Here is a 15,586-nt window from a genome sequence, read left to right as displayed (position 1 = left end):
TGGAAAATGGACTAGCACCTTCTCCAAGGGTGCAAAGCCACTTAACGGGGAGGCCCTCCATAAATCTGGTTTCCCCTTTTCCCCTGCACAGGAGAAACAACGGCTCCTATAGCCCCAGGTGAGCATTAACTCCAGTGGGGTTGCCACACAAAAGTTGAAGAGGTCCAAAAACAACATTGCTAGAGGGGTTAACTAAGAAAGCAGTTTCTGGAGGGTCCTCTGGGGGGTCTCTCCTGTACCAGCCAGGAGGGGAGAAAAGAACTTTGCCCTAATAAATGTGTCCTTTCAATGTGTTTTAAAACTGGGTATGTTCAAGATACTCATTCCAACTTTAAATTGCATGCTCACCTTGTAAGAATCTCACTTCCTCGCTATTATCCTGTCTTGACTACATTACCAAATTGTCATCAACATAATAAAAATGATCATCTTAATGACAAAGAATGTATGGGTTGTGGCTGGGAGAGGACTTACCCCATTGTGACAACAATACATAAATTAAACTCCTCTCATTTCAGCCCCTGCTCCTCAAAGGTCAGTTAAATGACATATTAATATCATTTCTTTCCAGCAATGTAATGAAGGAAAAGCAGTCTAAAACAGGAAAAAAATGGGGCAATACTTGAAGTTGCAAAAGTCACAAAAAGGAGCACCCCAGACAAGGAGAGGGGATTTATGTAAATGTGGCTTTGTATACTCTGTGTAAGCACGGTTTACATACCAGAATCCTCCTTGCTGTAAGTGGGTGTAATTTCATCCAAGTCAGTGAAGCTGCCCACACTTGCAACCATTTGCTAAATGACCTCACCACACATTAAATGATAGGGGCCGATGTCTGGCTTATAGGAAAAATGTGCAACTTGTGGAGTGGGGGGACTACTTAAGTCCACCCTGGTGCAGGAAAAGCCCTCTCTAACCTGGATCAGGCAGAGCTGCACCAACCCTCCCCTCGCACCCCATTGGAAGTAGTTAAATGCCAGGTTTTATCATGATCTGCTGTGGTCATCATGCTAGTTATTCCTTTCTCAAAGGGCTGGGAAGGACTTTTTCCTTCACTGCCAGATTGGCCATGGCAAGGTGGGTTGTTTTCTTCTTCCCACAGCAGGATGGGGGCTTAGTTGGGGTGGACATGAAATGGAGGTTAGGTTATGATGTCACAACTCATTATGTAAACATGAGGCGGATGTCCACTGCAGGTACTCCATAGGGAAGGGATACAGTGTTCAGATAGCACGGATTGGTAAATAATTTAAAGGAGATGAAACGGGTTTTGGGACTCCTATGACTGGTACAGCTGGCAGCCAACCCCTCCTCCTTTATAGCCCCCCCCTTAGCCCTTTTTTGAGGTGGGCGGGGGGCCCAGCAGCAGGTTATCTGGGGACCAGAATGAGTAAAGGGGAGAGCTGACATCACTCCCCTAACCTTTAGTATATATAAATTATTATGGGATTACCTGCACTGTATGCTTTTACATGCTGGGTACTCCCTAACATTTAGGAATAAAGTTGCAGCCTAATTAAACCACATCCAGTGCCTCCTATCTTTCTTCTAGCACAGCTGGATATTGGGATTTTGTGGCCATATAGTATTTTGACCTATAATATCCACACTCCAAATTATGGGAATAAGTTGAGCTAAACATTACATGATCCTTGCCTTTTAGGTACTACCAACCTCAGTTAATTTTCGGAGCCCAGGGCCCTTGCTACTTTCCAGGATATTATGCCACAGCGTAATCAGGACCGCATCAAGATGAAAGCAATTTGATGGCTACTGGGTCATGGAAGTGTTATTGTCTTCCTGAGTTATGCAGCAACAGAGATTGTTCCCCATTATGGAATGGGGAATATGTTAGCTTTGATAGCAGTTGGTGAATTCTTCTGTGGCTGACTAACATTTTGATCAGAGAAGATGGAGGCCACTGGAACTTTCTGTATCCAGTCTTGCGGCCATGCAGTTTTTGGACTGAAGAAACTCTTGCAGTGTTTTCTTTTGAGCCTTGCAAAGACCTTTCTCCTGGATAGCACAGCCTGCTACATAGCCATCATCTAGGGCTACACACAAGATATATTTAAGTTTGAGATATTAGCAAGATGTTGAAATCAAAGTTTCCAGACTGCAGCTAGTCACTTGGAGACAGATTTTGACATCCATATTCCCTGATGCATAGTACTTTACTTCATGTGGTTCTATTAATTTCAGATAGGACAACTTTCAGAATAAGGTGCCACTCATTGTAAAAACTGGCAGAATCTGGCCCTTAATAAGTAAGATTATCAGTCTTAAAACATTACATTTTCTTAATATCATTTCACTACCAAGCTTGAAAAGTATTTGTTATGCATACTTTATAGTTCATTGCCGCAAATGATAATGAACATCATTTGAAGACTCTAATGATTCCTTTCTCTCTTTCTCCAACATGAAAAGGATGATCCCCAAAATTTAACTCATACATGGATTGAAAAGATCTTTAACTTCATTCCAAAGATTTGAAGAGTCCAGTACAATGCAAAGAGTGTGCTACAATATATCATTTAACTGACCTTTAAGGAGCAGGGTCCAAAATGAGGAGTTTAATCTATGTACTGTTGTCACAACAGGATAAGTTCTCTCTCGCTCTTTTTTTTTTCCTGGTGTAAGTCTACTACTCTAGTGGTAGGTGTTTCCTGTTGTATGTATGTCATGGACCACAGAAGAGATGTTGCGTTTTGATAGAGCAGATACACTCAGAGGAAGATGATCATGGATAAACTGAATGGAAACTTCAAGACATAACCATTTAAGAAGTAAACATGCATTTATTATCATGTGAGTTGATTTTAAAATAATAATTATAAAGGGAAAACTTAAAATAATGAACAAAATTCAGTGCCATTTCCCCAAGGATGAATTTTTCCTAATCCATTTATGAACTAAGACAGCACGTTGTCATCATGCGTCCTTTTCAGTCCCGAGTTAAAGGATGTTTAAGCTTTCTGGCTCCAAATCGGTAGGGTTGGGACAAAAGAAAAGGTTCCCCCTTTCTCGTGCATCGAAGAGATGAGCATGTAACAATGGGTTTGGAAGGAACTGAATGGCTTGCTAACACCCCGTTTAATAATTTGCACCCATTTGTGTAAGATGTGATCTATATGCATTGGATCATTATGAATTTGTTACTAGCCACTATTTATGCAGATTGTTTTGTTACATCATTTGTGATTCACTCATCCAAGGGAAACTCTTATTCCCAGATCTCCTTTTATGCAGCTATCTAACCTGCAAAGGATGTTCAAGATTCATACTTTAAACTTGGAGAAGTAGGAATAAAAAGAGATACATTTTCTCATTCTTTTTACATACTTCTCATGCTTCTCAGCTGTGACTATTGATTTGAATCAGTTGAGACTGGCAAGACGAGGGCTAGTTCATTTGGCGATCTAGTCCCTCTTTCCTCACAAGCACCTCCCACTCCCATACTGCACTTGAGTTCTCCCAGTCATATGCACAGGCCAAATATGCTTCCTTCAGTATCCATGCTCTGTGGAGCATTCTGAGATGTCTGCTCCTTTTGCACTGACCAGGAATGGACACCTGAAACTGATGCAAAAGGTGATAGGACGGGGGGACCTGGGAAGGAATCCATGCGCAGATAGGAATGTAAGTCCTGCTTTAGTGCTGTTTCTCTCATCTTCTTTTAGCAGCAAAGAGATATGCTGTTGTCTTTCACTCTAGGACCTGATCCACGGAAGTGCTGAGCACTTACAACTCCCACTGAAGTCACTGAGGGTTGAACATGCTCAGCATTTTGCAGGACCTGGGCCATAAAATCCATCAGGTCTATATGTGCTAGTGTGCTTCATTTTCTTGTGATTTTCCAGGGATGCTCTCTGGTTTAGTAGCTCATTGTCCAAGAGGAAGATCTCTGTCAGTAGACATTAAACTGTCTGAAGTATAAGGTCCTATAGTGTAAAAGGTACAAATATTAAGATGAAAAAAGTGCCTTAAAAAGCCTATTTTAAAAAAACCTGCTTGCTGGGTACAGAATGTATGTAGTCCCCATACTTCTGTAGCCTGGAAAAGTTGGTTCTCTCTTGTATGGAACACATTCCTGCATCTTGTGTGTTTACTGTAGTGGATGGAAGGGATAAAGAGACTCTATAAGGCTGATGCTGGAGGTAATGCCTGTCTCCTATAACTGTCCTCACTACAGCCATCTGAGTGGCTAGTCTTCATACGCACTGGGTTTTGGGACACCAAAAGATGAATGTTTAAGGAACATCTGTTAAAGATGTTTTCAGACTATCATTTTATCACATAACTCCGCAATAATTTTAGGCCAGATCCTGCCATTTTTGCTCACATTGAGTAGTACCTTACTCTGTGAATAGTCTCAGTGATTTCAGTGGGTATTCCTCAGTGTAAGAGCAGCAGGGTCTGGTCCTTTATAAATAAATTTGACTTTTAGGAAATGGTTTGCTAAAAGTTTATTGTTTCTGCATTTTGTAGCTTAAAGTTATTTAAAATAGAGCACATGGCTCATTATAAAATCTTAAATAATTTATATTTGCGAATAAATCAGAAGAAATTATACATTTATTTTTCCTTTTTAAATCACCTTCCCTCTAAATGACCTTCCTCATCATTCAGGCTTAGTATGCAGTGCTCCTGCAACTACTCTCATGAATGGAGTGGGAACAGACATCTGAGGTCAGAGTCACCCATACTTCAGCTGCCTAGGTAGCACGAGGTTCCCTTAGCTTCCTTTGAACTGGCCTTCAGAGATCACTCCAAATGTGTCTTAGCATCATCATGCTTATAACAGCCAGCAACTCTGATGCAGCGAGCATCCTATTCTGTACCTGTGCCTTTTTTAACAGGGTCCCCCATCAGTGCTCCTGATTCACAAGGGAGGTTTCAGTGCTCAGTGAAACTCTGCAGCAGCAGTTCTATCAGCATACTGGATTACCTTCCATTGGCTACAGAGTCAGCCTGCAAGGAACCGATGGCTGTCACAAGGCTGTACAACAAATGATGTTGAAGCAACAGCATCTCCCTGAGTAGCAGAAGGAAATGCAGAAACAGGAACTAGAGCAGGAAGTTTCAGAGGTGGATTCCAATGCATCTTCTCTTTTGGGGACAGAAAGAGACCATTTGGTCATTCAAGAGCGATCCCCCTATTAAGCTAGTGGGTAGAGAATGCTCTTGTTTACCCCCCTAACATTCTGGGCCTGATGTTTGCCCCCCACCCCAATTCCCCAGTTCTTCTATGCCAGACCAATTGCACAATTGGGCCATAAAGCTGCCCTAACAAATCAACTGGGGAATCCCTTGGTGTGAGGGAATTCCTGGCTATCATAGAGCTGTCATTCATGTGTGTTAGGGGTTCCAGCTGTTTAGTGCTCCGGCAAACCTTGGCCTGAGGAACAGCCTCTAAGGGGCTGTTGCAGCCAGCATGGGTTAAAGCAGTCCATTGGTACCTCTAGGATCAGGGGAGTGCAAAGGAGACCTTAAGCCACCATTGCTTGCTCTTTATCAGGTCCTATGCTCCAGTGGTACACAGTAATTTTGGGGCTGTATATACATAAGTGTATAAAGTGTTTTTTCCCCATATGTAACAACAGTAACAGGACCAATTAGGTAAATGCTACCTATAGTGGTGTAACTTGCATACAATATACTCAATGGATGTATTTAGAAGAGTAAATGATTTCTGATCAGAGGGAGAGCGAGAGAGAAAGAGAGGGAGATGCATTAAATATAAAAAAGGCGGAACAGTGTCTAGTCTCTCTTATATTCCACATAATAGGCTAAAATAGCAAAATCAATTGAAAGTTTATTCTCATTACAGTAAACCTACATGAAGCCGAAGTAAAGTAAGCAAGTGTGATGCATTTTAACAAAATAAATCATATTCTCTTGCTTAAAAACCTGTATCTAAAATAATATGAGCTTTTTACCTACCTTAAGTTCTCTAAAAAAGATGCTACTCCTTGCCCACTCAACAATGGAGAAGAGGGTTTGGTCAGCCATTTTACACATAAGCCCAAATGTGTTGAGCTTTTCATGTTTGCTTCTGTTAGCTTGCTCCTGCTGCAAATATGCCATGATCTTAGCCTGGACTTGTGGCTCATCTGGCTCGCACTTCAAGAGTTCCAATATCAGATGTGGAATACTTGCTGGTGAGCTTGTCTGATAACTATCCATGTATGAGTAGCCCATTATTGACTCTGGAGAGCTAGTGTAAGGGTCAGGATACTCAGACTTGATAGCACGGCTTGGAAAGTGGCCATAGGTTTGGTAACCTTGTAGGCTGCCATGAGGCGGCATTGTCATGCTAATTGGAGAGGTTACAAAGGGACTTCTGTCATAGTCTGTAGGAGGCAAGGCAGTATGGTTCAGAGGTAGGCCTTTGGAAGCAGAGTGGATATTCTGGATTGCAGAGGATATTGTCAGGTCAGTGGGCATTGCTTGGATCACTTGAGTCATGGCTTCCAGTTTAAGTCCATTTGCTCGGATAAGGGCTTTCTTCTGCTGCTTCAGTGCCCTGTCTCTCTTGTACATTGGTCCAAATTTGTTTCGACCCCCACGCATTCGGTCAGCTCTCACAGCTGTTGGGGAAAAGAGAAGGAAGTAAGATATTCGTTAAAACTTAAGCAGGTAACTAACATTCTTGAGTTGAACACACGTTTAGGAAAGAGTGGCAAGACAGCAGCACTCCCTTAATTTACTTTGATCAAAATATCACGATTATTCCAAAAGGAAAAAAAATCTTTTGATTTAATGAATTTTAATTGTCTTAGTTACCTATTGGACAAATATTCTTAACATGTATGAACTCATTGTTTAAGTCATTTAAAATGTAATAATTAGGGACAAACACAGTGGTTGGCTGCACAAATTTCACACATCATGAGATGACGTGATTCCTGTTGAGATCTCATACTTTTTTTTAACTGCAACCCACGGTATCATTAGGAAAAAAATGGCTTCTGTCCTGAACTCATCTGAGAAGTATCCTGAGGGCCATGTTATCTCATGATAATCATTCCATTACTGCATACCACCATTACACAACAATTGTCTGAAATGTAAGCTGTAAAATGCTCAATAGGCATAAAGATGAATCTGGTTTCTTTGGCAAAAATTAAAGATTATTTCCTTTATGGTTTGTGTATATCGTTGCAAATGTTTAAGGAACATTCCTCATTTTCTAGAGATGTTTCAAATGCAATTTGAATAGGCATAGAGAAAGCTGCCCGCTTGCCATATTCCACACAGAAGGTTGAACTGACTCAGAAACTACTGACAATGTTATAGCTTGTAATATCTCTGGAATCAGAAATAATTAAAACAAATCTACTTCAACAGCTGCCTCGGGAATCATATTGGTGGTCTCTGTCACAGCAGTATCTGTCACTATGGCATATATCTAATGGACTAGTGAGTAGTTCTCGCCAAACCCACCTTGCCCAATGGCAATTAGATAGAAACAGGAACCTTTGACAGCTTGGTGACATGATGAGACTGCTGAGATTGCTGGAGGTTAAGTTCTTGAGCTTTTTATCTTAGGGATTAGTGTAACATTAAAAATTTATTATGAATCCTAGGTACACAATACTGTAAATTATCATGAAGACTTTAACAATTAATGATTTTTGGTATACACGGTAATTTATTAACTAGAATTCAAGTCCACATATCACTATCAGGGAAATAGATATATAAATGTTACAGGCATTTATAATTATGAAAGCATGTGTTCTTCCAATTTTCCAGATAGAGAAAGAGAAGTTGTACAGATGTGACAGAAGGATATAAAGATATAAATCTTTTATAGTCTCTCTCGGTTTTAGTTAATGCTGTAGTTAAAGCATTTTTTGCTGCTAACACTATCCCTTATGAATATTACAGGAAACTGAAAAGTCTTATACAATATTTTGCTGATAAATGTAACATATATATATATAAGCATCCTTCTCAAAACAGTTGCAACATGCTGCACAATTAAACATTATAGGTCAAATTCCACCCTGAGATACTTTGATTTCAGTAGGAGTTGCACAAAAGTGAGTTGTATGTAATCATATGATTACAGAATTTGCCCTGTATGATTATCTGTAATTAAAAACAGTTAGAAGTAGCAGTTACGCAATATATTTTCAACCTGCTGATAAATGTCCATACTGACAAAAACATTAAATGACTTATTTTACCGCTAGTTTTCAGAGGGATATACTGCAACCCAAGATGCTTAGCTCATTGCAAAATACCAGTTTTATCTGTGCACTGTGGGCAAATGTAATGAGTGTTGTACTTACTAAATTGTGTGAGGCTGTCTGTATATTTGAATGCATACTTGCATTTATATCTACATATTTCCATTGTAATACTGGCATGATCCTGCAGTCTTAACTCAGGCAAAACTTATTCATTACAATAAGAGTTTTGCATGAGTAAAGAATGTTCAATTCTGATCCTGCATTTCTTACTCAGGCAAAATTCCCATTGACTATAGAATCTGGGCCTAAGTGTAAATGATATGTTTAGAATGTGTTGTGTTGAACTGCCAAGATTCTCTTACTAATCTCTTGACAGTAATTTTGCGTTCTGTTATTTCAATAGACTCTTGTAGTATTACTATTCTTCTCTGTATGTGAATGATCTTTCTGAATTCTAAAATCTTGTATTTCCTTTAAATTTTTCAAGAAATCTCATTGTGAAAGTATACCTATTCATAATAGCTTTACGACATACTTTTAGAGATTATTTTACCCCTATTTTTAGCTCAATTCTTTAGTCACTCTGTGTACTGAACTCCCATTGAAATCCGTTGCAATTTTACATGAGGAAAGACTCTTAATTTTTCTTTATTTCACATTCTCTTTAAGACGGATATTGCAAAACAAAACCACAACAGAAACAAAATACTCTATAAAATATAAATTAAATAAAATAATGCCTGATACTAAAGACCAGAAATTAGTAGCAATTATTAATTCCCCGTTCTGTATTCTGTTTTTATTCTGAATTAATTCTGTTTGTTCCTATAAAGTTTAAAAAGTAATTTCCATGCTATTCTTACTCTTTCATCCAAGTACTCCTAAATGCATCAAACTATCTATAAATCAAATGTTTTCAATTTTTTCTTGTGGTTTTAACTAGCTTTAACTTATAATTGACCTGCTACTACTTATGAATAGATTAAAAATATCCTTTATTTAAAACATACAAGAGCAGCATATAGTAAGTTACTAGCAAGTATTTTTAAATGGGTATGGTAAATTATGTGCAACATAATTTGTATAAAACTAAAATGTATGTAATATTTTCAATAGTTTGCATAGATTATAAATATACAATAACAGTAATAATTCTTACCTTCTAACTTCATTCCAACACTTAGGCATTTTTGAAATCGACAGTAAGGGCAACGCTTTCTCTGTGTTTTGTCAATCTGGCAGTTCTGATTTTCTATACATGTGTACCTTTTGTTATTCTGGACCGTTCGTTTAAAGAATCCCTGTATGATAGACAAAGAGTCAGTCCGTTTCACTTTAACAGTAGGTTTCAGCATTTTATTTTATGGAAATTTGTCAGAAACTTGTCATATACCACTCAAGCACTTATGAGGTTACGTGGTTTATTTTAGATTTCAGCAAGATATACCCTGGAGAAAACTGCTAGACTATAGAGGAGTTTTTCTGGTAGTAGTACTGCGTTTTTTGTAGACTTACGTCAAAGATTGGTGAGACTTGTCTGTATGCCACTGCATCCCTAACAATGTGACCATAAACACTGATGCTGACCAGTATCTCTTTTGTCTGCTCTTTAATATTCATAAAATGACTGAAGTCTGCCTTATTCAAGTAATCTTATATGGAATAAATGATGCAAAATGTAAGAGAAACATAAGATACATTGGCTCTTTGTATATTGTTATGGTGTATACCAGAGGCATAATAAATATTTGACATTCATTGTCTCGATACAATTTTTTTAAAACAAAAATGCGGTTTGCTAGGTTTATTCTGCTTGCCATACAGTGAAATGTTTAAAATTGCATTGCTCTGGTGTAGAGGATAAGAGATTCTGCTCTTAGAAAACTGATTTAAATGGTTGTATATAACTTTAAAAGGTTTATTCATGACAAATTATTGCATTCACTTACCAAGGCTCAACTATATTTAATAGTTGGTTTCATTAGATATGGATTTAGTTTCCAAATATGTGCACAGGATAAATTACATGTGTGAATATTCTTTATTTAATATACTGCAAGAAATTATTTGCTTGACTTTAATTGTGTACATGTCCAAGTAAATACTAAAATAAAATACTTTGTAGGAAAAATAAGCATGAAGTTGCGATGACAACAGAAATTTACATTTTTATATTGAAAGGGAAAACCTTGGAACAGTGGCATTAGATTTTGTAAAACTGAAATGTATTGAGGATACCAGTTTGTCACTTTATCCTACAGGAACAATAATACTCTAAATGTATATAAATCACCTAAAATCAATAGTTGAGTCACTTAGGACTGAAAGTTCTACAACTCTATCACTTCACAACAACAAAATATTTAAAAGCAGTGGACACAGACATACAACAAAACAGTCTAACGTCTTGTTTTTTTCCATTTGGGCAAATGAGGTTTTTCAAAATTTTGGGTGTGAATCTAACAATAAAAGGAATCAGAAAGAAGCCAAACCCCTGTTTGTTTATTTTTACCAGCATTTTCCTTTAACATTTTTAAATATTTTAAACCATTTTGATTTGCATTCTATTAAGTAATTTGTACTAAACCTTGCAGCTTTCACAGGTGAGAAGTCCATAATGGTAACCAGACACTTTATCTCCACAAACTGGACACAGTTCTTCCAGGTCTTCATCGTAAGAGTAATTCACCATTTTAAACTGAGACACTGGAAAAAACAGAAATAACACATTCAATGAGCATTTACATTAGTAGTTCAAAAATGCTTTCCTCAGCTCCAACTATCAGACATTAATTTTGACCTGAGGAAACAATTCATTAGAGAAACACCTTCTGCAAATTAAATAAAAAGACTTTAAAAAAATCCAAACAAACAAAACATCCCACCACCACAACTCACACAGAAACATGGAATTTTTCATTCAACAGCAAAACAATATGGACTCTTCACAAGTAAACAAAAGTATAAACTTCAGAGTTTTGTGTTGTAAAAAAAAATTCTAGAGTTATTCAGAATTCCAGTGCTCTTAAACCATCTACAGTCCATCAAACCAGAAACTATGTTAAATAATTTAATTTCACCACTTATCAGGAAAGTGCTTTAAAAAGTCAGAACCAAAATTGACAAGGTTAAATCTCACTGATGTATGTAAACTAACTTTAACTAGGTTTGCTTCCTTTAAAGTTTTGTTAAAATAATACCAATCTGTAAATATTTACTTTATCTAAACTTGAAACCCACATAACCAGCACTCTCCTAGTGTGTTGAATGTAAATTACTTACAGCACCAAGTTAAAATGCTGTCCTGACACCCAAAACCTTGTATGCTTGATTCTGATCAGCGGCTCATCTTTAACAAAAGCCTGCTTCCTGTAATACCTAAATCGATCAGTTTTAATATTAAGGGTTCACATTTCTTATTGTTTCCCATTTTATTTACTTTTGCCTCCAAACATTTTTAACCCCCGGAAACTAGAGAACAGCAAAGAAGGAGACAAGCAGAAGGCACTGGGACTGTTTTTTTGGAGAGATGAGGTGGTAAAGTACCTAAACCTAATTAATTTTATATAATCGCCATGCTAAATTAAACCCAAATCAAACCCCAACGATCCAGGATGAAGGTCCCAGGCGCAAGTAACCAACTTCCTCGGACAAAAGTAATCAGTGTTTGCGGGAGATCTAAAAGATGTACAGAATGTAAACAGGAAACGCAGCAGTTCCTATGCCCTGATTTTCCCAAATACCCCTGTGCAATTTAGACAAAACCCTGAAGGAAAAAACCTGTCTGTAGGAATCTAATGCGGCCTCTGCCACTCCGAGGAAAGGAGGAGGAGGAGCTGGGAGATGAGGGGGTGCGAAAGGACCTGAATGAAAGAGAGAGAGAATTGATCTGGATTCACCCCACAACCAGCTCAATCAGCAGGTCTGATTATCCGCCCCCCCAAAACCCTCCCATCGCTCACCGCAGAGCCAATTTCCTTCCCTTTTCCTGCTGCAAAATACACCAGGCAGCTGACTGGTTTGTAATGTAATCAATGATCTCTGTAAGGGGGTGATGGACACAGCAGCGGCAGAAGTTATTATTTTGTTCCCCTAGAATCAAACCGCTATCACGTTTTTGAGTCATCTAAGCGAGTTACATCTAAGTAGTTGTAGCAAGGGAGAGATCTCCCAGAAAGCGGCTGAGGATGCCTTGGAGTTAAGAGTCTCTGGGTTAAGAAAAAGATGTGCTGAGACTTAAGTAACTAACAGCAGCCGTGTCCCCTAAGGAAAGAACCCCCAGGCTCTCTCTGGGAACTAGAGAGGGAACTGGAGTGAAATTAACACGGCGTGAAATAGCCGAGGGAAAATATTTTCAGAACTTCTTCACGGTTTATGAATCAGGGCCAATCTGATCAGAGAGCAGAGTGTGTGTGTTACGCGCTATGGGCTCTCCAGCTACCATCTCCACGCTTGTTGATTTCTTTTATATACCTGACCTTAGGTGGACGATTCTTTAAGATTAAAGAGCGGATGAATGTAGTTTCTCTGCTCACGGTATGCAGGCAATAAATACACAGGGGGAGAGAGAGAACGACCAGTCCCTTCCTTCTCCTCACTTTGTCTGGGCTGCAGGGGCCGACGCAAGAACAAAGTTCCCGGTGTCACAAGAGAAAATAAATGGTCAAAGGGGTCAGTAGGGAAAACAAGGATTTTTTTCCAAGCGCTGTCCGGGAGCGTTGCAGGATAACACAGTGTTGAGCGGGACACATCCAAAGAAAAAGACTGAATTACCCTGACACCCCAACCCCCTTACAATTTCTGCGTCCCATTAGCCTCAAGACAGAAAAGGGCCCCTTGAAATCGAACAATTTAGGCTGAAACAAGCGACCGGTAGAGAAGTTTCTGCTAAAGGGTCGCCCAGAGCCCTCACTCCTACCCCCTTCAGGAGTTGAGTAGCACATTGTGTTAAAATGGGGCATTTCTACAGGTAAGAATTACCGCTGTGCCTCTGGCCAGCTAGCCCCACCAGACACCTGGGACTATAGGATGTGGAGAATGCCCGAAATGGAGACCCAGCATTTAGGGGATCCTCTCTGCTCCTCCATTTAGGGGAGTGAATGGGGTGCAACTCCAGCGCTGATGCCGAATCTCTCTGTGACACAGCGAAAGCCCCCTGCCTTTAGCATGGCAAATAAGGACCACCTTTAACTGAGCTCGGGAGCGAGCTGAGAATCACTGGTTCCCGTGCCGCTCACAGCCACTTCTCTGAAAGAGCGTTCAAATCTCCTGTCCCGAGCTCAAAATTAATGCAGGTTAAAGCGAAAGTCTCTGGGTTTCAGACAGAAAGTTTCCAGCTCCGCTCTGGAGTTAGGACTTTAAAAGATCCTTCCTGCTAAACTATGGTACCCCAGCGACTCAGCTCCAGTGCCTGCATTCTCTGCCCACCCAGGAATGAAATTCAGAGGCATAAATACACCGTCAGTTTCAGGACTTGCTGAATCAAAGTTTCCCAACGCATCTGGTTGATCACCTGTGTTATTTGTACTGAAAGACAAGCTGCCCTTATTACCACACTTACTCTCACACAAAGCCATAAATGCAATTAGCAAACCGACAGGAACAGCCCAGAAAACGACCGCTAATAACGCATCAGAATGGCTAAAACCCTGCTTGGAAATGGTCCCCTGACAGCTGTGTATTTCTGATGTCTTCGAGGCTTCAGTCTCCAAGCCTTATTCCTTCGAGTCTATGCCAGGTAAAGTTGTAAAGGGGTGGCGAGGAGCATTTCGAGAGCAGAGACAGAATCTGGGTCGTGCAAAGGGCGAGTATGGAATTGCTGCAGGGATTTTCCTGATATCACCCCCTCGTTTGCTTGAGAGAAACTTCAGAGGCTCTTTCACGCGCGCCAGAATCTGGAGCTGCCTTTTTTTTTTTTTTTAATAAAACGCGTTTAAAACAGAGCCAGTGGGATGGATATGTTTTCTTGCGAGCAATCAGGAGCTAGGAAAATAAAGGGGACCTGCAAATCCCAGCTCCCATAGGCCCCATTCCCCCCTTAAAATACTAGACAGCGGGTCCGAGTTTCCCTTAACAGCTCAACTCTGCGTCGGATGCTTTGAGGATACGACTGCACCGTGTCACGTCTCCCATGCACCGGGGGCAGAGGGTAGATTCGGATCGTTACACGTAGTTCTCCCTCCCATTCATTGCTTTCGTGCTGAATTTCCGAAGGCTTTAACCCCACGCCCCCGCCCCCCAAGCTTTTATTAACTCGGTTCTGGAAGTTCAGCGAACTTCCCAATTGTCAGGCTCAGCTGCCCGGGTCAGCCCGGCTCCAGCTGCCGGTGCCGCTAAGCCCTGCCGGCTCGAAGTGGCTAACTGGCAATCGCTTTAGAAACCTCCGCAACCGATTGCTCAGGAGCCCCCAACTTTTTATGGAGGGAGCCGCGGAGCTCTGCCCCCGGGGCTCGGAGCCCTGCCCGGCAGGTACCGCAGGAGCGAGCCCCCCTGTGCTTACCTTGCATGTTTTCCGGCATCTGCCCCTGCTCCCCATTCGCTCGGGCGAGTCCCAGGGCTTCCGTCTCCACTTTGGGCAGCATGACAAGGCGGCTGCGGGCCGGGATGGGGGCTCCGTGTCCGTCCGGGAGAGCGGCACCTGGGCACGGCAGCACAGATTTAGCTCGCAGAGGGGGCGAGCGGCGGCGGCGGCGGCGGCGTCCACCCCCGACTCCGGCCCGTGCCCTGCGCGCCCCGCTGCTGCCCGCACCTAGCGCCGCCGCCCGCTAGCGCCGCGCGCGTGGGGCGCTGGGGCTCGGCGCGCGCCAGGGGGCAGCCCGGGAGCCCGCGGCGCAGCTCGGGCCGAGAGCGACGGCAGCCAGGCTGAGCGCCAGCCCGGGGAAGCCGCGCTGCGGCGGGGCTGGTGCGCGGCTGGCCGGGTTCCCCGCCCCCCTTCTTCTCCTCCCCTCGGCCTGGCAGGGGCTCCCTCCAGCCGCGGCTCTCGCCCTGTCACAAGTGTGGAGTTGCGAAGTTCAGACCTTGCGGTCCTGCCTTGTTTACTCCACATGCACAGAGAAGAGGCGCTTCCCAGCCGGCTGGGGTTGGGGGAGGGGGACTGGGGAGATAGCGAGTGTGAGGGCGCTGGGGGGAGGCTGACACTGCCGCTCCAGCCAATGAGGAAGAGGCACAATCTGCAACCAACCCTTCCCCCTTCACTAAAGCCCCCCCCCCCAAGTTACAGTTGTTAAATCACCCTGATATTACAAGGCTAGTAAAACAGGCACGGGCCGCCTAAGGGAGCGAGGTGCACCGGCCAGCAGCTTGCAAACACCCCTAGCAAGCCAGGTGATCTCTGCATCCAGGGGAACTAAGACATGAAGGTGCCGTGCAAGGAAGGAGCCGGG

The 15,586-nt window shown here is 41.8% G+C and overlaps 1 protein-coding gene across 1 annotated transcript in view; it reads right to left on the bottom strand.

Moving 5' to 3' along the window:
• NR5A2 (nuclear receptor subfamily 5 group A member 2) overlaps positions 1-15,029 on the bottom strand; it is a 100,222-nt gene extending 85,193 nt beyond the window's left edge. The window contains exons 1-4 of the mRNA XM_037907685.2: positions 14,704-15,029; positions 10,792-10,910; positions 9,364-9,505; positions 5,947-6,593 (exon numbers count right to left, since the gene is read on the bottom strand). Coding sequence (XP_037763613.1) covers positions 5,947-6,593; positions 9,364-9,505; positions 10,792-10,910; positions 14,704-14,785 — 990 coding nt within the window. The 5' untranslated portion in view covers positions 14,786-15,029. The remainder of the gene's footprint in view (positions 1-5,946; positions 6,594-9,363; positions 9,506-10,791; positions 10,911-14,703) is intronic.
• Between the last annotated feature and the right edge of the window lie 557 nt (positions 15,030-15,586).

The sequence above is a fragment of the Chelonia mydas genome, chromosome 8 (genome assembly GCF_015237465.2).
Source record: "Chelonia mydas isolate rCheMyd1 chromosome 8, rCheMyd1.pri.v2, whole genome shotgun sequence".
Classification (NCBI taxonomy): Eukaryota; Metazoa; Chordata; order Testudines; family Cheloniidae; genus Chelonia; species Chelonia mydas.
Note: the sequence above shows the minus strand (reverse complement) of the source record. Positions and strands in the feature narration are given on the sequence as shown.